This window comes from Echeneis naucrates, chromosome 3 (assembly GCF_900963305.1).
Source record: "Echeneis naucrates chromosome 3, fEcheNa1.1, whole genome shotgun sequence".
Taxonomy (NCBI): domain Eukaryota; kingdom Metazoa; phylum Chordata; class Actinopteri; order Carangiformes; family Echeneidae; genus Echeneis; species Echeneis naucrates.
The window spans coordinates 22,574,057-22,594,698 of record NC_042513.1 but is presented as its reverse complement, the minus strand read 5'-3'; the positions used below and the strand labels follow the sequence as shown (position 1 = coordinate 22,594,698).

At 41.1% G+C, this 20,642-nt stretch overlaps 3 protein-coding genes across 7 annotated transcripts in view; all 3 read right to left on the bottom strand.

Moving 5' to 3' along the window:
• LOC115041444 (transmembrane protein 266-like) overlaps positions 1-1,597 on the bottom strand; it is a 35,585-nt gene extending 33,988 nt beyond the window's left edge. Inside the window, exon 1 of the mRNA XM_029498887.1 lies at positions 1,584-1,597. Within this exon, the coding sequence (XP_029354747.1) occupies positions 1,584-1,597 (14 nt within the window). The remainder of the gene's footprint in view (positions 1-1,583) is intronic.
• A 2,013-nt stretch (positions 1,598-3,610) lies between these two features.
• fbxo22 (F-box protein 22) lies at positions 3,611-10,291 on the bottom strand. Its single transcript, XM_029498352.1, has 7 exons — positions 10,136-10,291; positions 9,733-9,865; positions 9,083-9,170; positions 7,600-7,698; positions 5,818-5,970; positions 5,566-5,731; positions 3,611-5,391 (listed from the first exon to the last, which is right to left on the bottom strand). Exons 1-7 carry the CDS (start codon positions 10,264-10,266, stop codon positions 4,998-5,000), a joined length of 1,164 nt encoding a protein of 387 aa, XP_029354212.1. The 5' UTR covers positions 10,267-10,291; the 3' UTR covers positions 3,611-4,997.
• An 812-nt stretch (positions 10,292-11,103) lies between these two features.
• LOC115041460 (tropomyosin alpha-1 chain-like) lies at positions 11,104-19,940 on the bottom strand. 5 transcript variants are annotated; one of them, XM_029498911.1, is made up of 10 exons: positions 19,824-19,940; positions 19,306-19,431; positions 17,015-17,148; positions 16,184-16,301; positions 15,902-15,972; positions 15,707-15,782; positions 15,551-15,613; positions 15,236-15,305; positions 14,508-14,586; positions 13,979-14,094 (listed from the first exon to the last, which is right to left on the bottom strand). In XM_029498911.1, exons 1-10 carry the CDS (start codon positions 19,935-19,937, stop codon positions 14,091-14,093), a joined length of 855 nt encoding a protein of 284 aa, XP_029354771.1. In that variant the 5' UTR covers positions 19,938-19,940; the 3' UTR covers positions 13,979-14,090. The 5 variants fall into 5 exon arrangements, with proteins under 5 accessions (XP_029354770.1, XP_029354772.1, XP_029354774.1 ...); XM_029498910.1 differs by lacking the exons at positions 13,979-14,094; positions 14,508-14,586 and adding an exon at positions 11,104-11,492; XM_029498912.1 differs by lacking the exons at positions 13,979-14,094; positions 14,508-14,586; positions 19,306-19,431; positions 19,824-19,940 and adding exons at positions 11,104-11,492; positions 17,808-18,107.
• Between the last annotated feature and the right edge of the window lie 702 nt (positions 19,941-20,642).

The following is a 20,642-nucleotide window of genomic DNA, read 5'->3' as shown; positions in this document are numbered from 1 at the left end:
CCTGCACTGTAATTTTCCATTAAGGGCAAACATAGGAGACACACAGTATATTCTGTGGTAAGTATGTATAAAAGCATTGTGTAAAAAATTAAAAATAAAAAAGGTTATGGTTATGCACACATGATTTATGAGTGTGACACAATGACTGAAAGATTGTTTTCTTCTGGAGTTGAAAACACCTGATCAAGTAAAATGTTTTAAAATGCAGTGCAAGCCGGATTTTGTTGTCATGCATAGATAATAACCTGTAAATGTATTATCAATTTATATATCTTTTATTTGAGCACTTTTGCTTCTGATGCCTGAAGTACGTTTTCCAAATGATAATAAGTACTTTTGTTAAATAAAGACTTTCAGTGAGACATTTGTTTTTGTTCATATTGTTGTGGTGGCAATTTTACTTCAGTAAATCAGAAATCTGTCTCTCCGCTATTGAAAAGAAAATGTTTCACAGGAAACAGATTCAGTATTTGCATGACATTTTTTGTCAATTTGTTTAACTAAAAGTAGATGATACAGAATAATTTGGGATATTTTGCATAATAGAAAATATTTATTTAAATTAGACATTATTCAGTGTCATTTCACTGCCAAAGCCACAAGTGCTGAAAAAAATGTTGCACAAGTAGATGAATACTAAAAAAGAGATATTAAAACTAAAGCTTTCTGTCTGCATTTTTTTGTTTTTTTTAAACTTTGTATTAATGACATGATCATCAGCCTGAAGCTTCTTTTTCAGGTGGTCTGTCTAAAGCAAACATGACAGGATGAAATTCCACCTTAAACGCAGCATGATGTGACGGTCTGCTGAGACCTGTATGTCTGTACCCTGTATCTGTATGCGACCAAAAGCAGAACTGGTTTTCTCATAAAAGAACAAATGGAGCAATGATTTGGGGCTATTCATCTAGGTCAAGAGAATAAATGCAAGTAAGTTAAGTTGAAACAAATTAGAGAGTCATGCTACGCCAGCAGAATCATGACTTGACAGCGAATAACGATTTTCGCTGGTTTCCCTTAGCTCTTTCTTTGTCTTCACACATACACACACGTACACACAGCATGTTCCTTCAGTAATACATCAGCTGTTCTCGGTACACACACTGAGGGTGCAGATTAAAAATGGAAAGCTGGGAAAAAACTGGAGGTGGAAAGGGAAAAGGTGTTAAGTTGTAAGAGTCCTGTATAAAAATAATCAATACATTGTATTCCACAGAGTTAACATAGCAGTCTGTGTTAACTGGCTGCAGAATGGATGCTCTTATAGTCAGCACTGTGCAGGTGTGTTTGCATGAATCTGCATCTCAGTGTGTCTCTGTTTAGCATTCAGAGTGACGAGGGTCAGAGACACCTCAAGTGAATCAGAGCCTGAGTGAATAAAGGTCATTATTGTAGAAATGGAGGCACAGAAACCTGGAAAGTGGTGAAAGAAAAGGTGGCAGAAAAACAGAGATCAGAAGATCAGAACAGTAAACGAATGATGATGGGAAAATAGGCACAATCTGTCATAATACCGATTATGTTCCACAGACATTGTGTTGTTCTTTATGGGTGGAAGAACAGGAGGAAGTGACTGTACTTACTCAGCATTAGCCATGATGCTGCCTGAGGAGCGATGCAGCCGTTATCAGAAAGTTTCCACTCGGTTCTGCCTGATTTCACGCTGAAGTTCTCCCTTTCAGTGAGGTTTTCATGTTGAACCTGCAGCAGCAGCAAACACACCCATTAACGCCGGTGGGGAACTTTATACAGTGCAACAAATATGGCCATTTAGCAATTATTGGGAGGAAGGAAAGTGGTGATTTAACTTGGACTCAGTTAGAGGCTGCTGGACTTAATGTGCTGATGAAGGCAGACTGAAAAAGTTTTACTCACTGTTTCTGAAGTGTTTTTAAATACAACAAGAGTTCATGCATCCCAATTTCAGCCTGAATGAAATTCTCGGGGGAGTTCATTTGTTTTTATGCACACACTGTGCAGTAAATAGACACAAAACTATTTTCAGTATATTGTTCGTGTTCACAGATTAAGTTTCTGCTCAAGTGGCAACGAGGTCGATCAAACTTGAAGGTTCCTCAAGCTTACAGCTACAAAAGGTGTTGAAAAGTTGAAAACATCTGTGCTATCAAGGTACAGAAAAAAAAACAACGTGACAAAGAGCCCATGCTCCAAGCAGCCACCAAATGACTGGAACTCCAACCTAACTTTTTCCTCTCCTAAAGCATTCATCCACACACAGATGGGTAAATGTCAGACTCTCCATGCTCCTGGACATCTATCTGAGCCATAACAGCACCTTTGATTTAAAATAAATAAATAAATAAATAAATAAAACTGCACATATTTTTCTTTTCTGGCTGGCGTCAGACTCCAGAGAGGACAGAACTACCCAGATCCCATCGCTGCTGCACATAAATGAATCGTTGACCTGATGCAAAGGAGCCTACCTGTGTGAGATTTACATTGTTGGCGGGTGAGTGTGCCTCCCGCTGCCCCCTGGCTGATAGTAATGTCTCCCTCGGCGGTGATGGGAGTGAGTGAAGCAGCAGCAGGCTGTGTGCAGGCTGCAGCTATCCTTCGCCGCTTCGCTTTCAGCTCAGCTGCAGGAGGGAGAAGCATCGTCACCCGGCAGGATCATCATTAGCTTTCCAAGCTTTCGGAGCCAGATCAAATACCGTCTCCCCCCCCCTCCTCCTTCTCCTCCTCCTCCTCCTTCTTCTTCTCCTCCTCCTCCTGGCTGCTGCGTGTGCCCGCTGCTCCAGATCCAGATCCAGACCCGGATCCAGATCCAGATCCAGATCCGGGTTCCGGCTCCTCGGTGGAGGGTTTCCCCGGCGAGCGCAGCGGGGAACCCTGCGGACGGAAAGGAGCTGTCCAGGTGCTGAAGCCGAAGCCGAAGCCCCCCCGCCACCACCACCGATGAAGCCTGGGCTCTTTACCCGCCCCCTCCTTCCACGGCAGCCGAGCAGCACCGGGCCGTCTTCATCCAAACGCCGTCAAAACGCGGCGGGTTCGATGCCGGAGACGGACAGAAGCCGGCGGGTCGGGTGACATTCGCATCGCTCCGGTCACGACATAGCGGTCTGACAATGTTAACCAAAGGGGTGGACGCGCGCAAGTGCGTGTGTCAGTGTGTAAAACAGAGAGAGAGAGAGAGAGAGAGAGAGATAATGCCTGTGAATAGATTTTCCCAGTTCCCGATCAAGGCCAATCTGAAAGCGGATGATTTTATTATCTTTACGCCCGGCAGGTGGTCCCTGTCCGCGTCCTGAGCGGTTTCCCAAAATAAAGACAGTGTGGGAATGTAAATTGCCTTCACAGCAATTGGTTTAACCGTTTGTCATTCACCGGGATCAGCCAGTTAAAGCGCACAATCCATCAATCTCCGGCGGCTCTTCCTTCGGTCTGAACACGCCTGGACGTGGGCTGCTGGAGATGTCACAGGCTGAGGCTCGCATTTCAGCAAATAAGGAAAAGGATGTGGCGATCTGAAAAAGCTGTAGTGGGCCTGCAGTTACAACCGAGGAAGGATGAACCCAGAGGAGCCAAAGGAAGCCATTGAAGGGGGGTTAAAGACATAAAAAGAAATGCCTGTATATTGAACTTTTGGAATTTATTGAGGAAAATGAGCAGGACAGATATGATTTGGCACATTTAGAAAAGTGCAAAACAATTTTGTTTGTTGATTCATTAATACTAACTTAAAGATTTTTTACTTCCTCTTCAAAAGACTATAAAGGGCAGACGTGTAACATTACAATACAAAAGGAGTAAGATATTCTTTTCTGTTTTAATAGCAACTACCTGACTGGAAAAAACAAAAGCAAGAGAAAAAAAAAAGTAGGAATTGCACCTTTTTGTCATCAGTATTTTCTTCTTAGTGATGAAATAGCAAGACAATCAACGTCCAGGCCACCAGAAAGAAATCTAGGCATGAAATGCGCAGCATTCAGTGGACTTTTACAGAGGCCAGTATTTTACTGCATCTGTAAAATTTTTCACAGCTGCTTCAAACATGCAGCTGGATATTTAGTCCCTCACTTTATCTATCAAGATTTAGAAAAAATTAAATCCTATATTTTACATCAGCAAAGAAAACCTAATACTCTCATTATTTAATCGAAGGACGCAAAAACATTTCACATTATTTATAGTTAAATTTCCATCTGCATACAACTCTCCTTAAGTCAGAAATTATAGAACAGCTGAGACTAAATCACGATGAATTTCAGAGTTTCTGTCAGTCAGTGTCACTTACACAGTCAACGGGGCAGCTGTTCTGTCCTGCTGGATTATTCTTTTAAATTTATCAGTAAGCTCCATTAACAGCTGAAAGCAGAAAGTCAGAGATACGATCTGACAGGTGGACAACAACAGAGGCACCGCAAGATTCTGCTTGAATTCCCGATGCCCAGCTGAACGGCCGTGGACAGATATCTTGAGTTAGGAGTATTCATTTGCAGACTAACATGGCTGCAGTTGACGACTGGTAAGAAAACCTTAATGAGGAGGGAGGACGTTTTAATCAAAAGTAAGTAGATTTTATGAAAGGACCACACTCTTCATATTTACATGGATTCTAAAAAGTGCCTTTGCTGAATCAACAACTGTAACAATAGCTTGGGACACTCAAGTGTGCATAATTTACTCACCTACAGAGCAAACAAACCACGAGGTTCATGTCAGACAGTAAGAAATATATGCCATCGACGTATGAGAAATCTGGGAAAATTATTTACACATATTTTACAAGGCTGCTTTATCTCATCTGAATGTTAACATAGACGGTGCGTTTGTTTTCAAGGGGCCTAATTGTTTTAATATCATGCTGTGTCATCTCACAGCTTTTCTCTCCAAGGGACACGACTTCACCAAATTCTACAAGAGTACTGATGGCTAAAGGAATAGTTTCCTGTTGTTTCCGACTGCCATAGCACGCAGGTCCATAATGGATCCACTCTTTTCCTGTTTGTCCACTGTTACGGCAGGTCAGTCAGTCAGCCTAGATGGACCAGGGTCATGACTGTCGTGTACTCATGCTGCAGACTGTCCGTGTCAGTGTCGCACAGTGTGTAGTCATCTTTAATGATTCGGTCACATCCAATTTCACCGTTGCCGAACAAGCCGAAGAGGGGGGTGTTGGGGAAGACCTTGTGAAAGGCATCGGCCTCTACATTGGTCTGGTTGTTGTAGTAGTTCTGGCCTCTGCCCACACAGGCAAACATGAACCCTAATGTGTTCCTCTCAGGAATTTTGGCCGCCTTTAACCGGCGGATTGTGGCTTCAGCTGCCTTTGGATTGCTGATGTCTTGGTCCAGGAGCACAGATGCCCCCTGCAGCTTAGGGCCACTCAGGGCCAGGCCCACAACCCCGTATGCACCTTGGCTACAGCTACAGAGTGAGAGATGAAGGGAGGGGTAAAGAATGAACATTTTAAAAAGTAACTCGCAAAAAAGTTCAATTCAAGTAGGCCCAAAAATCAGAAAGACAAAGGGTGTGAATATCTAAAGTTCAACTTTCATCAGTCCAATTACAGTTAAATATTAGTGCATAAAACAAACTCACCATTGTCGGGGAGGAGAGAAGACACTTTCTACAAGTCCTCCAGCAATGAGAGCTTTGCTCTTGGCCAGCGGTTCCAGCAGCTGATTGAGGAAGCGACCGCCCCCTGACTTGTACGCCTCATAGACAAACATCAGTACCACACGCAGATCTGGGTTGTCAACTAGTCCTGGAGAGAAAGTGCCACAAAGACAAATGAAAACCTTTCCAGGCTTTGCATTTCTACCCTTAGATGGCTGAATTACCTACACATACCTGCTTCTTTCAGTGCAGCTGGGGAGATGGACTTCTTGCAAAAGTGAAAGGGCTTGATGTGGACACCTTCGATGGTCGGGAACATGATCGCAAAGCCTGCTTCCCCCTCTTGGTACTCCTGAGGAGGGTTGGAGCAAGAGCCACTGGGAGTTACTGCAGAGACAATGAGACAGATCAATTTTCCAATTTAAAGTCATTGACTCACACTGTGTGTCAGAGAGACAAAAACTGCAAGCTTGTGGAACATGTTGACATGCGATGAACCTGCTCATAAACAATCACATTATTCAAAATGTCCTTATGGTTTTAGTTTTCATGGGTTATCTGATAGTTAACTGAATGAGTATGAAAGAATGTATGGGTGTTGAGATGCTGTTAGAGGATTAGAAAACCTTAGCATTTGAGCAGTGATTATTCTGTTCTTGCAATTATTTAAAAAAACAAAAAAAATAAAAACAAAAACATAATCCAAGCAAGCATTTCAGTATTTGTCATAAAAATCTGTAAAATAACGGATATAACAACTTGAATAACAGTTTTAGTTCCTGAAAGGAAGTTTTGATCCAGAATTCAATTCCCAACAGAGCTGGCACAACAGTCTCAAAGGTAGTGAAAACACAAATTCTCAGCAGAAAGCATCTATTGGCTATTCAAAGATCTGCAGCTCAAGAAACAGTGGCACCACATTCACAGGACAAGTGTGGATTTGGAAATGTTACTTAAAGAGGCACGGCACAGAACTCAGGCTCACTTAGGGCCAGTGAGAGATGTATAAAAATCAGGGAAATGAACACACAAGCTGCTGTACAATTTCAATTGCCATGATCAACAGCACAGTTAGGAAGATGGATGAGCCCGCACACAAATGAAAAGACATCAGGTTGTAATGCCATAAATGTAAAGGATCATAAAACTGACAGCCTCATTCACCACTCGCACACTTTTCAGTTAGAAGGGTTCAGAAGGGAATGCAAATGAATTTGTACATCACATAAAACCTTTCAATGCATTCAAAATGAGAAAATACTGCACAATAGCCTGTATTATTTATCCACACCCCTCATCATTTTGCATGTTATGGAATTCACAAAGGATTATCCAGAACCGCCACATCTTGGTTTATTGAAAGTCATCTTTTTAATTCTGCGCAGCTCCACTCCCAACATGCATAAATGATTAGACACTATTACAAAAAATCTATACCTACCTTATCCAATCAAAGATTTAATCCAACTGAATTAGATGTGCGTGGTGACCCTGTGCTGACTCGCAGCAGCAATATCGCCAAATGAGTGTTATCACAAACAGCCAAGGCTGCCATTAAACCTGATAGACGATGGGAGCCTGATAAGCCATCATCTTGAGGAACGACAACACTGCTGATGGAGAGCGGCTTCTCCGGAGGGTTGTGATTATATGGAGAAATGGGGAGCACAGCACCGAGCAGACTAGGCAATCTATCAGCGCACAAAGCAGAAAGGTGCCAGCCACCAATGGTGCTTTCCAACGAGACAGCAGCTTTGGGGATTAATGCATAGTGCTCGCTGCTGAAAGGCTAACTATTCCTCTTAGATAAGCTTGAGATACCTGTTTAACTTTCATTTTCTCTGGAGCATCTTGAACATGATTAGGCCACAAACACTTACCATCATAGCTTTGAAACGTTTTTACGCTAATATCAGGTTAAAGAACTCTCTAAATATAGTTTCATCGGGAACGAGGAGAGAGCAATATTTTCAATTCTACGAATAAGGAAAAAAGAGAGAAGAGAGGAAAACTTACAGACTATGCCTGGTGTAGCAATGCCCATGATGTCACAGCCTTTGGGGAAGAGCAGGTTCAGTTCTTCAACTGTGTCTGGACTGTGGCGACTCTTTTTTGCTTTAGCGTATTTGAGGGGAAAAAAATGGTAATGAGAAAGGTCACTGTTGATATTCATATCATATGAGAAAGGAGTAGACTTTAAAATATTAAAAATCAGTGGGCAGCCAATTTAGATCAGAGAAGTTTACATCAGCCAAGTAATGTTAGAACAGAATCTGCTTTTTCAGTTCTGGAAAACTCTGGTTACCACTAAATGCCCTCATAAAACTCAACTCATTAAACTAATCATTTGGATCTATATGAAACCAATTTTTCAAATTAATAAAGAAGCTAGTGATCATTATCTATTAAACTGCAAGTACATGGTACTTACTAATATGTTAACTACCTCCAGCTGAAACTAAATTCCCAAATAATTATACTCATGACAAGGGTTAAATGTGAACTTCAACAAATACCACCTTGTTTATTTAGTTGAGTTAATGGTTATGATGTAAACGGTATTATAGTCTCATAATTCCTCATAATGGCCAACTACACTAAATTATAATTCTAAATAAAATATTTGACATGTCAACAACAAGACAAGATGAAACTGCAGTCACAAAGAAAAAGGAACCTAGGTCACAAGTTGAAACTGACTAACAGGGAACACGTTTACACACCCGAATAAAAACAGCTTTCATCTGACAAGCTTTATAACGAGACCCAACTATGAAGCAGAGTTTACTACTTCAGTGTTCACTGACTTAAATTCCTGCAGCTATGCAGTTCTTTTTAATTGCTTACTGGTTAGTTTTTCAAGGCCATGTACTTTGTATTATGCAAACTTAGCCCAGGAGTGCATTTTCATGTGTGGAGTCTATATACTTTTATACACTGTTTCGCATTGGTGCCACAGAGAGGGAGTGGCTAAACTCTGATAAAAACTTGGTTACAGCAATCTCTTCTAGGTAAAAAATAGCTTTTCCAAATATAATTTGTCTTGGAATCTAAGATATGAAGGGATGTGATTGTTTAAAAGCTCTCTATTGATGTTATGAGTTTTCCATCCTGTCACACATGTGTACAGGATACAAAATACTGAGTTCTTCTTGCTTTTTTTTTTACAGAAAAACTTTTTAATTCTTGATTATGTCTGAATTACAATTTATTATGGTACTATGTTAAACTACATTAGATTAAAAGACAGAATTTGGCTCCAAAAATGTTTTATAGTTTGTATTTTTCAACACGATAATTCAGACAACAGGCTTAATCGTACAGTTATCTGAGGCATACATCAATTATTTCGACAATTCAACCTACTAAACAACAATTTAGAAGAGAAACCCTTATTTCTTTTTTGTGTTACATTAACTTCCAAAGCAATTCAAACCATTATGTGTGATACTATATGAAAAATTAAGTATGGAGTGTATTACTAGTATTTAATACCAACCTTTATTCTGTCTGTAGGAATAAGCCTGTCCGGTGAAGGCCTCACAGTCTACCATTGCCAGGACTGTATGAGGCAGGAGAAATACTTTCTGTAAAAGAGACAGATGAAACCAATGTGTATGAAATCAACTACTGGCTGTGTAATTTAACATCAAATTAACATCACTGTGTGGAAAGCTTGTGACTTAAAACCTGTTTCGATAAAACCATACAAATATTGGGTTTTCTGCCAAGGACTAAAGAAATAGCAGTGCTTCATAATGCTAAATGTTGTGAGCTCAGGCAGCAGTGAACTAAATGTGTTTTCCTCCACAGTCTCAAGGTGACTTTACTGGTACTCGTAGGTAGATTTGTTTGCAGCAACAGGAGAGGCCATCTCAACATACACACAGATTAAAAGGACAACAGACAATTATGACAGCACAAAACAAACTGGCTCACTGGATTAAAGACCACTAAGATGCCAATATATAAAAAAAAAAAAAAAAAAAAAAAAAAACATGTTAACAGCATGATTCTGGGACAGCAATCAGATAAGTAAATTTAAAAACAACGTCTGCTGTGTTGTGGTGTCCCTCTTTAGGTCATTGTCGAAACCACACAAGCATTAATATCAATACAGAGAGAGTGTGTAAGAGTGTGCTGGTTCACCTCCACCTCCTCGGCCAAGATGCTGCAGAGGGCATGGACCTCCGTGTTGGACGGTCCGCAGGCGGACACCCAGCTGAGCTGCTGCTGAGTCCGCAGGACTCTGCGGGCACAGTTTCTCCAGAGCCGGCACACACTGAGGGAGAAAACCAACACACCAACAGAAATCAGCTACAGCCGCATAGCCGAGCAGAGACATGGCCAGTTCAAGTTTCTGTCAAAAGCAAAAAATTAATTCATTGAAACAAAGCAGCTAAATCCAACTTAAACACCAGCTTCGGTGACTTTCTAGCTGCTCGGCGTGTCAGAAAATAAAAACATTTTCACTTCCTTTAGCCGTTAGCTCGTTAGCTTCAGTTCCCCAGTTAGCGACATAGACCTTTATTTTTGTTTTTTTTGTTGTTACCTCGCGATACGGAGCAGAGATTTGGTCGGGACAAACGTCAGGATCCGTTCAACCACCTCGGCCACATTGCTGAGCACGTAAGCGGCCTTGCTGTCTTGTAAAGAAGCGGAGAAATCTTGATTTTCACTCATATTTTCTGGCTCCTGTCTCCGGATTCCCAGCACGGCCGCCCAGCGACGACCTTTGACCTCCGGTTAACGGCGGCGTCCCGAGCGGCCGCAGCGCCGCCTGGAGGAGAGGAGGAGCGGCACCAACCGACCAACCACACTAATGACAGTTCTGCACCTTTTTAGACAAAAACATGACTACAGTTGTCCTCTTAAAAAAATAAATCTGAGTATTATAAGAATAATGTGCAGGTGTAATGAAAGTCTACATAAGATAGCAGCATTGTACAGGCAGGAAAGACTTCCTGCTGCCATCAGCCTTTTACTGAAGGTCTGTGTCACTGAGGCCATAACCTGCACTGAAAGGACAGGACATGTTACTAAGTGTTAGCCTGCAGTATGTTTCAGCTCACAACACAACATAGTTATCCATTTATCCAGGGACAAGTTCTTATTTAAAATCTAGCCCCCCCCCCAGTCAACATCATCTTCAGGGTAACTTTAAAAAAAAATATATATAAATAAATAAAAATAAAAAAAAGATGCCAGACCTGGGGGAGAATGTTTTTCTTCAAGCATTTATTCATGATCTTTACATTTCCAAGATAAAATGGGAGACAAGAATTTAAACTTCTCAAAATGAACAGGAATGTGAGCACAGTACACAGACATGTCTTACTTAGCTGCAACAAAAACAGTACATTAAAGCAACAGTGCTAAGAAATCCTTCCCTACTCAACAGGAGGTGTGCAACGTCACTAACACTGAATCAATGTTTACATTACAGAAGAAACAAAGACACACAAGCAACTTTACACACACAAAAAAAAAGTATAATAAAAGTCTCTTACGTAACCTTGGCTTAATTTATGGCTTTGTTCATGATGGTAATGTGCAGTAACCCCCCTCCTCCCCTCCAAAAAAGTGCAAATACTCCAAACATACATATAAACCTATTAAAGATAAACAGTGAATTTTAACTGACCTTTACAGTGTGTAACAGAAACCATGTAGTTTTGACTGTAGCTCAAAGCCATTTGTGCTACCTTGTTTCTTCGGCATGACAAGGTCAGGAGACAGCTCCTCACATTACTTGTGGTAGCCATATAGAGGAGCCAACCGTTTTCAGAGCAGATGTGGCAATGTGGGGAAAGGAACAGAGCTGGGTCAAATGTTAACCATCTCCATTAGAGTCTGATCCAGCATCTGTTTTATGCTCAGGCCCTCTTCTTTAGCACGTGTGAGTTTATCTGTTAATATAGCATTGCATCAGTTAAAAAAAATAAATAAATAAAAAACAAAGCAGACATGCACAGAATACAACCAGCCAAAGATCTGGTCCAGGTTAATAAACTGTTAGACATCAAATGGATATTGTTGAAAACAAGACACATTTGAGCTGCCCCCCCCATATCAGAAATTTGTTTTCTGTTGGTAAATACATATTTTCAACTCCAATATTCAGAGCCAACTCCACAACCCCAACTTGTATTTTGATATGTATTGATAAGAGTATATTGTAAATGTCACAGACAAGCTATAGACAGGGCTGTAGTCACAATTGTACGGCCGTGTTTAGGACTAAAGAACGGCCCAGATAAAGTTTTGTGTTTGCCTTATCCAGGTCTGTGCTTTGGCAATGGTTTAGGTTTTCATTACTCCATGTTATTTCAGGAAATCACAACAGACCAATAACTTGGGGTCAGATTAGAGGGCACATTTTTAGCGTCCAGTGGAAAAACAGTTCTGTCATGAGATCACAACTTACCTACAGCAGCTAGTCAGCCCACAGAAGAGAAATGTATCTCTACATGCACCAATTCACCATTGCTGATATATACAAAATAGTTTTCCTTCCACCTTGGTTGAATTTGGTTCATTTAAGAGTGACACAATATAAATTAAGTTTCTGGAAATAAGTAGTAGCCAAAAGGCAAATATTGTAATTTTTGACCCAGTTAGTGTTAGTATTTAGACTGAAATGAATTCAGGAAGTTGGTTCATTTGAGGTGTTTGAAATCTCTGAAATGTCAAGCTGGCTTGAGGACGTCAGTTCTCTGGAGCATGGCAGGGTTCACAGCCATCTTAAAATTAAATGTTAATTCAAAATCCAGTGAAAACCCTGCCCTGTGTCATACTTAAAAATGCTACTTTATAGACATAGTAACTCACTCTAAATAGAGCGAGCCAAATTTACAATAAAAAAATAAATATTGGGTACTTAGATTGGTTTTGCGAAAAGTAGACTACATCGTGATTTTTGGTTGATACTTGATTATTTCTGTTGAAGACTGAGCTTAACCTTCTTTTTGGAGATTGATTCAGAGATGCAGAAGGATTTCCAGACTTCTTGCAGCATTTTAAGCCCCAGCTTTGGGACTCAAGAATTGTCATCAACTATCACCCCAAGAACAGCATCGTACAGACTTCCAACTTGATTCCTGTCCTACAGCCCTGACAATAACCGAAAAAACAAATCCCAATTTGTAGCTGTTCAGAACCTGATGTTATCTGACCTCTGAAACAGCTGTTGGGGCATGCATTATGTTAAAATCTTCCATTTGTATTTCCATTTTCTCAAAAGCTAAGTTGCCATGGACACAGTTGCCAATGCTCCTTTTATATAACAGCAAAAGACAATATGCCTGGACATTTCAGAAAACTTAAAGCATACAATAGGCGATTCCAGTTTACGCCTCATTTAAGGCTACTCTCAGTTCATTGGTGAGAAGGCGATTTTTCTCAAGTTGTTTGTATAGATGGTCTTGACAGTCAGAAAGCAGGTAAGAGAAAAGGGAAAGACACAGAAGGCAGGTTAGTACAGACGAAGTTAGTTTGGTTTTGAAGCTCATCACAAAGCAAGTGTCAACATAGAAACTGCCAACGTCATGAACAAGTCAAGCTAATCAGTAGCTCACTGAAAATGTTATGCTCATTTCCAATTGGTCTCAATCTATGGCTTCAAGGTTACCCAGACATTGCCACAAATTTTATTTAAAATTTTGTTTTCTGTAGTTTTTACTAATAGCTTTCTTTTACACCAAGTAACAATACAGAGTAAGTCTAAGTCGCTGGTCAATGAGTGTCCCACATTCAGATAAGTTATCTCCAGGGAGTCAAGCTATACTCATCATTCTAGAGACAAATTCCCTTTCTACAAACATCTAAACTAACAGTCTGTTGAAACGGTGATGTGGTAATAGTATTAAGCCACATTTGCTGTATTAACAGATATCACTGCATCAACTCTGAAATGTTAAGGACACACACACCAAAAAAAAAAAAAAAAAAAAAAAAAAAAAAAAACCCCCACACACCTCATTCTTTAGGTGTTAAGCTCATCAAATCATTAATAGTGATTACTTTACAACAGTCCTCCAAATTATAGAAAGCCTTAAAAAGAAAGCCATTGTATTTCACGGGATCCCTAGTTTGCAAATTGAGTTAAAATCCCAGTACAACCATCATACTAAATAAGTCCTCTCGAAGAGAAAAAGGAACAGTGAATGGGAGAGGAGCTTCAGAGTTTATTCAAAAGCTACTCAACAAAATAAATTAAACATATAGAAGACAAAAATCAAAGAAAAAGATGGGACAAATGGAAATGACAAAACAAAAGGAGGAAAGGGGAAGGGCTGACAGATGTAAGAATGTTTATTTTACAGAAAGCAATACGGCTCAAATGTCTGTATGAGACATGGACAAACAGATGATGGCAGCAGCAGCCCACTGTGCGATCGTGGAAAGGTAGTAAAGAAATACAGAAACAAAGGAGACAGAAAGTTGAGCTGTGCTGCACGGAGGAGAGATGACACTCAACCAGCTTCTGGAGTGAAGGGTGTAAAAATTTAGCTGTGGAACAAAAAACAGAAGAAGGGAGAACAAAAGAGTTGGAGGGAGAAACAAGAGAAGGATTGACAGATAATTGACATGCAGCATCAGAAAACAAAAAAGGGATGCAGACATTAGCTTGAAAAAAAAAAAAAAAAAAGAGTGGATGTAATGCAGAAAAGTAGCTATAATAGTATTGACGAGACAGTCTAGCTTAAGAAACTAATTGTTAATAGCTACAAACACCTTTAGTCGACAGGTAAAACAATGTTTTATGAGTAAGGAAGGGGAGCTTTTTAAAAGTCCATTCCACCTATAGTTAAGCAAAAAGGAAAAAAGTGCACTCAAACATGCCACTAGAGGGAGCTATTGTATATTGGTTAGTCATTAGGAGTGTTTATGCACTATGCTGACACAAGCTGGGGGTGAATTACATGGATGTCATGTCGTTGAGGGCGTGGTCCAGCTCCTCGCTGATGGCCTTGTACTTCAGTTTCTGGGCATAGAGCTCATCTATTGTGTGGTGATTTTTATGAAGGGGTAATGAAGGATTGGCAACAAAACAAGAACACAAACAACAAAAACAGTCAGAACACAAGTCAAAAGGAAAACTAGAAAGAAAAAAGCAGGACAGAAATAGGGGTGCTTGGAACAGCTGCTGATATTGTGTCAGATTCTTGAGGAGTCACTGAGAAACTGCCTCACATGTTACATGACCCTGTGAGGACTGCTCACATCTAGCTGGTCTTAAACAGTCACTACACCAGAATGCCAAACGTCATTGCGGTGAGAAATGCTATCGCGAACGTGAATATTATCACGATGGTCTCTGTAGATCACTGCTTTGTTATTGCCACCTGCCACAGCAAAATTACTGTGTTGATATTCAGCCTGAGGACTATTTCACAACTTGCTGACCAATTAAGCTTTTACTGCGTCAGCATTCATACAAAAAATAAAAATAAAATAAATCTGTTCATGAGCAACCACTTGTAAAATTTGAGAAGGTGTGTGCTTATTTTATGTTTAAATAAGACAACCACCTTACATGGTTTGTATGTGTTGACTGAAGTAGGAGTGGTTACAGTAACAAATGTAACTTGAAATTCTGAAAAATAAAAACACTCCAAGTGCCTAAAAATCAAGTAGAAAAGATTCATACCCTCAAGGTCGTCAATGGTCTTCTCAAGCTTGGCGACTGATCTCTCAGCAAACTCAGCACGGGTCTCAGCCTGAGTGGAGGAATAACAGCAAACATTAGCCAGGCACGTTATAGGGTTAATGTTTCTACCCACAGCCTTACAGCACACTTTAAGTGCTTAAGGGCTGTAAATGCAAACTAAGTATTTTATCTAATACAAATGTTTAGTCAGCAATCTCAATTCAATTTGTTGATGAGTCATCATCCAATCACCAAGGTCTTAAAAAGAAAAACCATTAATAAAGAGTGCAGGGTGGACAGTTCAAGTTAACCCACCTCCTTCAGCTTGTCTGTGAGAACCTTGATCTCTTCCTCATACTTGTCCTCCTTCTGTGAGTACTGTGGTTACAAACGAAGGGCAGTGTTACTCAAACATCAGCAGGAAGTTGATTTATGAAGTTCATACTACAGATCTTTTGTCGGCCATCTTACCTTCTCTGCCTGAGCCTCCAGGGACTTCAGGTTGTTCTGGACAGTTTTCAGCTCCTCCTCAAGCTCAGAGCATTTGCTGTTTATCCACAGTGCGATTGAAAAAGCAGAGAAACACAGAGATTTTGTGAGAATCCATCCAAAAAGGTAACGTTGTGAGGTGGACGAATCCATGGAGGGGGAAGGGAAGAGTGTTACCTCTCAGACAGCTCAGCACGCTCTTCTGTACGTTCCAAATCACTCTCAATAATCACCAGCTTACGGGCCACCTGAAGTCACAACATACAACTTTAAGTCCCACACAAATTAGATATGTCAGTAAACAGACAAATAAACTACTCGCTGCAATTTCTTCAATTGTTGTCACTAAGACTAGCTATAATATACATCTGACAATGTATCGCCATTGACGCCAGCTGTTGGAACAGAGAATGTAGAAAACGCCAAACTCAAAGCACAGTGAATGGCTGAGAAACTCACCTCCTCATATTTGCGGTCAGCCTCCTCAGCAATGTGTTTGGCTTCCTTCAGCTGGATCTCCTGCAGCTCCATCTTCTCCTCGTCCTTCATTGCCCTGTTCTCAATTACCTTCATGCCTCTGTGGGGCAGAGAGAGGAGGGGAGGGGGGAAAAAAAAAAAAAAAAAAAAAAAAAAAAAAAAAAAAAAAGTACAGCAGATAAGCACCAACAACAGGCCAGTGTGTTTAGCACAGACTGAGGAAAGTTCCCTACATACAACTGAAAAAAGACCAGATGTTTGTCTCCAGCAATGTATTTTCTTAAGGAATTTAAGAAGATTGAAGAAGTGACAGTTTGAAATAACCAGGCAGCCAAAAAGGCTTCTACTTTTAATATGAAAGCCACATTTTCATTTTATACGCGCCAAGAAGAAAATAATGCATTCCTGGCAATGATTTTGACTTAGGTGTCCCTTAAAATTCCACATTTATTAAAATTGCACTTCAACATCCAGCCACTCAGGCTGGCCTGAAAAATGTTATAGAAATACTTACAGGATACAACATTTACAATTCCTCACTTCTGATGTGCTGGACTTCAACAGAATTTAGCTGTTTTATTAACTCTGGAGAAATTCAGTGCAAGCATGAACACTGAGGTCTGTAAAGTCTGCACCAGCTTCTGGCCCAAGAGTGATTCAGTACTGGGTTTTCTTTACTCTTTTCATAGAAGAGCAGTTTTGACTACAATACTCACATAGACAGTTTACCTACATTTGTCTTTGGAATATCACAGACTAGAAGGACGGCATGAGCAGAGTGTGGCTTGTTGTTTCCAGCTGAAAGAAACCCACCTCTCGCTCTCATCAGCAGCCTTCTCGGCCTCCTCCAGCTTGGTCAGGGCTGTGGCCAGACGCTCCTGAGCACGGTCCAACTCCTCCTCAACCAGCTGGATACGTCTGTTCAGTGAAGCTACATCACCCTCAGCCTACGAGACAGAAAAGAAAAAAAAAACAAAAAACAAAACAGAAATCACATAAGTTTACCTGCACATGTTACCATTAGCTTCGATGGCTGAACTCTCCATGGGGAGCATGGGCTGGGTCAGAGCCGCCCCAAAGACAGGCATGCAGTCTCATATCCCCTTTTTACATCCAGACTGGTGGCTCTTTTTCTAATACAAATTACAATGCTCGCCCTTATTAGCAGTGAATTTAAAAAATCAAACCATAAGCTAATTTATTCAAATTTTTTCCCTTCAATCTTACTGATCCCCCCCCCCCTTCATGTCGCATTAATCAAATTAGCTCCAAAACATGGCTCCACTTTGGCATTTGGGAGGCAGCTCCTGAAGCTGCAGGAGGAGCAGGTTTGATATCCGGACACCTGTGGTGCAGCATGAAGCGTTAGCCTGCTCGTTATGAGCCGGTTCGTTCATTCATGGATGCACCGGGTGGTGTCCTGTCCCGTCCTGTGGTCCACCACATCCATCCTCCAGCCTCCATGTCCTCTCTTTTATTTAAATAAACACGCCAGAGTCGCACGGCCGACGTCTGGGCCTAGCAGCCACGCTTTTTGACCAGATTTACGGCTAATGCCGCAGGCAGCCTGAGGACTAATTGCCTTAAATCATTAGCGGCGGCTTACTGCCTCCCTGGCGCTCCGCTCCTGGTTCAGTTCCCGCTGGAGCAGCGCCGCCCGTTCCTCCGCCACGTCGGCCTGCTCCTGCAGCGACTTGATTTTCTTCTTCACGGCTTCCAGGGAGCTTCCACCGGCCATTTTAAACGCCGCTCTTTAAAAACGTCCCGTGTGTTTTTCTGCGTGTGAAAGCGCTGTTCTGTCTCAGAGAAGCTGGAGGTTTTCTTCGCAGCCCCTGGGATGATCCGACGCAGACGCGCGCGCGCACACACGCATACACGCGCACTCGGAGATGCGGCGCCTTTGATCCCTGCCCCCACCGCCTTTAATCAAGCGCTGATGAGGATTGGGACGTGCCACCGGGCCCGGAAGTACCTGATTTTACAGGCAAATAAATTGACTAACCAAATGGATTCAAAGGACTCTGTGCTTCGTGCTATTGTCGCCTCTCATTTAAAAAGCATATAATGTTATTTCTATCAAATTTTGCCGATGATACAATTACCTAACGCCTGGTGGGGTTCTTTGAATGCTTCCCCTGCTGGTAAATTGAGCTCACCCTATCAAGGCCACAGACCCAGACATAACTAATTGATTCAGTCATCGGCAACACTAACAAAGTTACAACTGTGTATGCATAATTGGAGGTTTAATAAATCGACAAACCTTTAATGACGATGATAATTGATATTGTTATTGTTATTATTATTATCATCATCATTAAATAATAATAATAATAATTAGTATTCTCTACATGATGATTCACATAAGTAGATTTTTTTTATTTATGCATTGCACCTTGTCCACTGTTACTGCAGTTTAATGTGATTATTGTATTTCTACTTCCTGCTGAGTTCCAATACCCATTCATGACGCATATTGTGTGTGCCATTGTGTGTAGGAGATAATGGAGGCTCTCATCTGTGCCATCCATCTGCATTTACCTCAAGCTTTTTAGTCTCCCTGTCAAACACAACGTGGATCAAGCAAATCCATGTTAAGAATTAGTGAAGTGCATTAATGAATATTTAATCATCGTATTATTTTGATGTCTTACTTATTGTCATTGACTTGGATGTTTATGGTTATGATGTAATCGATTTGACGTAACTGGTACGTAACATGAAGCAGAGACAGTATACAGAGAGACAACTGAGAGCAGAAAGACCACAAATCTATCAGTGATTGCACAGGTCAAAAATATTCTTGTAAAATGTCCCAGTGAAACCCTACACTGGCCCTCAGATTCATCCAAATGGCTGTGGAATGTATTGGTAAGCTGCTGAGCTGTGACCTTACCATATACAGCACAAGAGCTAAATTTAACTACCTATACATTCATCCTATACACCCACAGGCCTCTTATATTTGATTATTGCATCATTTAATTGTTAGAGTAAATCTGCATGATCTTAGTTTCCTGGGAAGACCCACTGGGGTTGTTCAATGTCAAACCAACTAGTCAGTGATTGCCCAAATGGGTCTTCACCACCAGATCCAAACTCACATCTGTGGCTTTCTTCTCAGCAAGCTCCAGTTTCTCCTGGGCATCCTTCAGGGCCTCAGAGTACTTGTCCAACTCATCCTCAGTTGCCTTCAGTTTCTTTTGCAGTGCTACCAGGTCATCCTCAAGCTGGCACATAGAGGAATAAGAGATTCACTTTCACAAAGAAGCCAGACATCATCACATTTCTCATATTGTCTGTAATGTATATGAATAATAAATTATAACGCCCACATCAATCATATACAAAGATAACAATTCTCGATTATTAGTATAGACATTTAGCAGATTTTAATGCAAATATAGGAGTTTAACTTCATGCCGTCCAAATGTGAAGTACAGACAAAATAAATGAATGATATTGCTGTTATTCTTGAAAAGCCTTTAATAGAAGGTATCCTATCATGACAAACATAATAATCCTCTGTGACAGGAGACTGTGGCATGTGGGTCTAAGGCGCACAGTGCCATTGGCACCCGTGCGTAAATGCGCAAGAACGGGCTTCACAGCGGATGCCGACCTGTTTGCTCCTGTCCTCAGCTGCCTTCTTGTCTGACTCGGCCTGCTCAGCTCTGTCCAAGGCATTCTCCTTGTCGAGCTTGAGCATCTGCATCTTCTTCTTGATGGCATCCATGGCTGCTTAGTGTCGGCGGGTGTCCACGCAAACCGAAAACAAAAGAAGCTGAATAAAAGCGTCGGAGCGTCTGAACCACACTGAACGCCAAGCTGGAGTGCGAGCTGGCTCTGGCTGTAGTGAGTCAAATAGGTATTTGGCTGGGCAGTTACTGGACACCCAATACTTTTTTGGAAACAAACGCAGCTGCTTGCCAACGCGGGACCTGTCTTTTTGCTGAGACCTATCACCGATTCGCTCCCCCAAGACATTTGACCACTTCTGTGACTATACATGGGACAGGGACGTCAGGAGGTCACTCCCCCCTCACACCAAGACGTCCACTCCTATTTGTAACACTCTTCAAGTGACAGGCAGGAAGTAGAGTGTCAAGACTCAAAGAGGTTGTCAGTCCCCTGAGGGGGAGGTTATTTGGTAGAATAGATAATAATGACCTAATTATCAAGCAAGAAAATAACCCAGAATCTACTTGTGCAAACATAACTGATGCACAATTAAATACATTTTACTTAAGTTTATTTTAAACATGTTTCACCATGTTGTCCACTCACATCCAATTACAACATTTCATGAGACTGGCAGAGGGAATTGTTATAGCAGCTCATGCACGAGAGCTATTCATACAAAACAAATATATCTTATTGGATAAGCTGCTGTGAAAGTTTTTCTCCTCTGTGGGGTGTCATATTAGCCAGTACAGCTTGT

What these genes read in the sequence shown, in the direction of transcription:
- LOC115041460 (XM_029498910.1), bottom strand. Translation starts at nt 19,937, where the DNA reads ATGGATGCCATCAAGAAGAAGATGCAGATGCTCAAGCTCGACAAGGAG. An exon ending in CTGACCGCAAATATGAGGAG is followed by an intron (nt 15,973 to 16,183) that starts GTGAGTTTCTCA and finishes TTGTGACTTCAG; the next exon opens with GTGGCCCGTAAGCTGGTGAT. An exon ending in GACCATTGACGACCTTGAGG is followed by an intron (nt 11,493 to 15,235) that starts GTATGAATCTTT and finishes CTATATTAACAG; the next exon opens with ATAAACTCACACGTGCTAAA.
- fbxo22 (XM_029498352.1), bottom strand. Translation starts at nt 10,266, where the DNA reads ATGAGTGAAAATCAAGATTTCTCCGCTTCTTTACAAGACAGCAAGGCC. An exon ending in TGCTACACCAGGCATAGTCT is followed by an intron (nt 5,971 to 7,599) that starts GTAAGTTTTCCT and finishes TTGTCTCTGCAG; the next exon opens with TAACTCCCAGTGGCTCTTGC. An exon ending in TTCTCTCCTCCCCGACAATG is followed by an intron (nt 5,392 to 5,565) that starts GTGAGTTTGTTT and finishes CTCACTCTGTAG; the next exon opens with CTGTAGCCAAGGTGCATACG.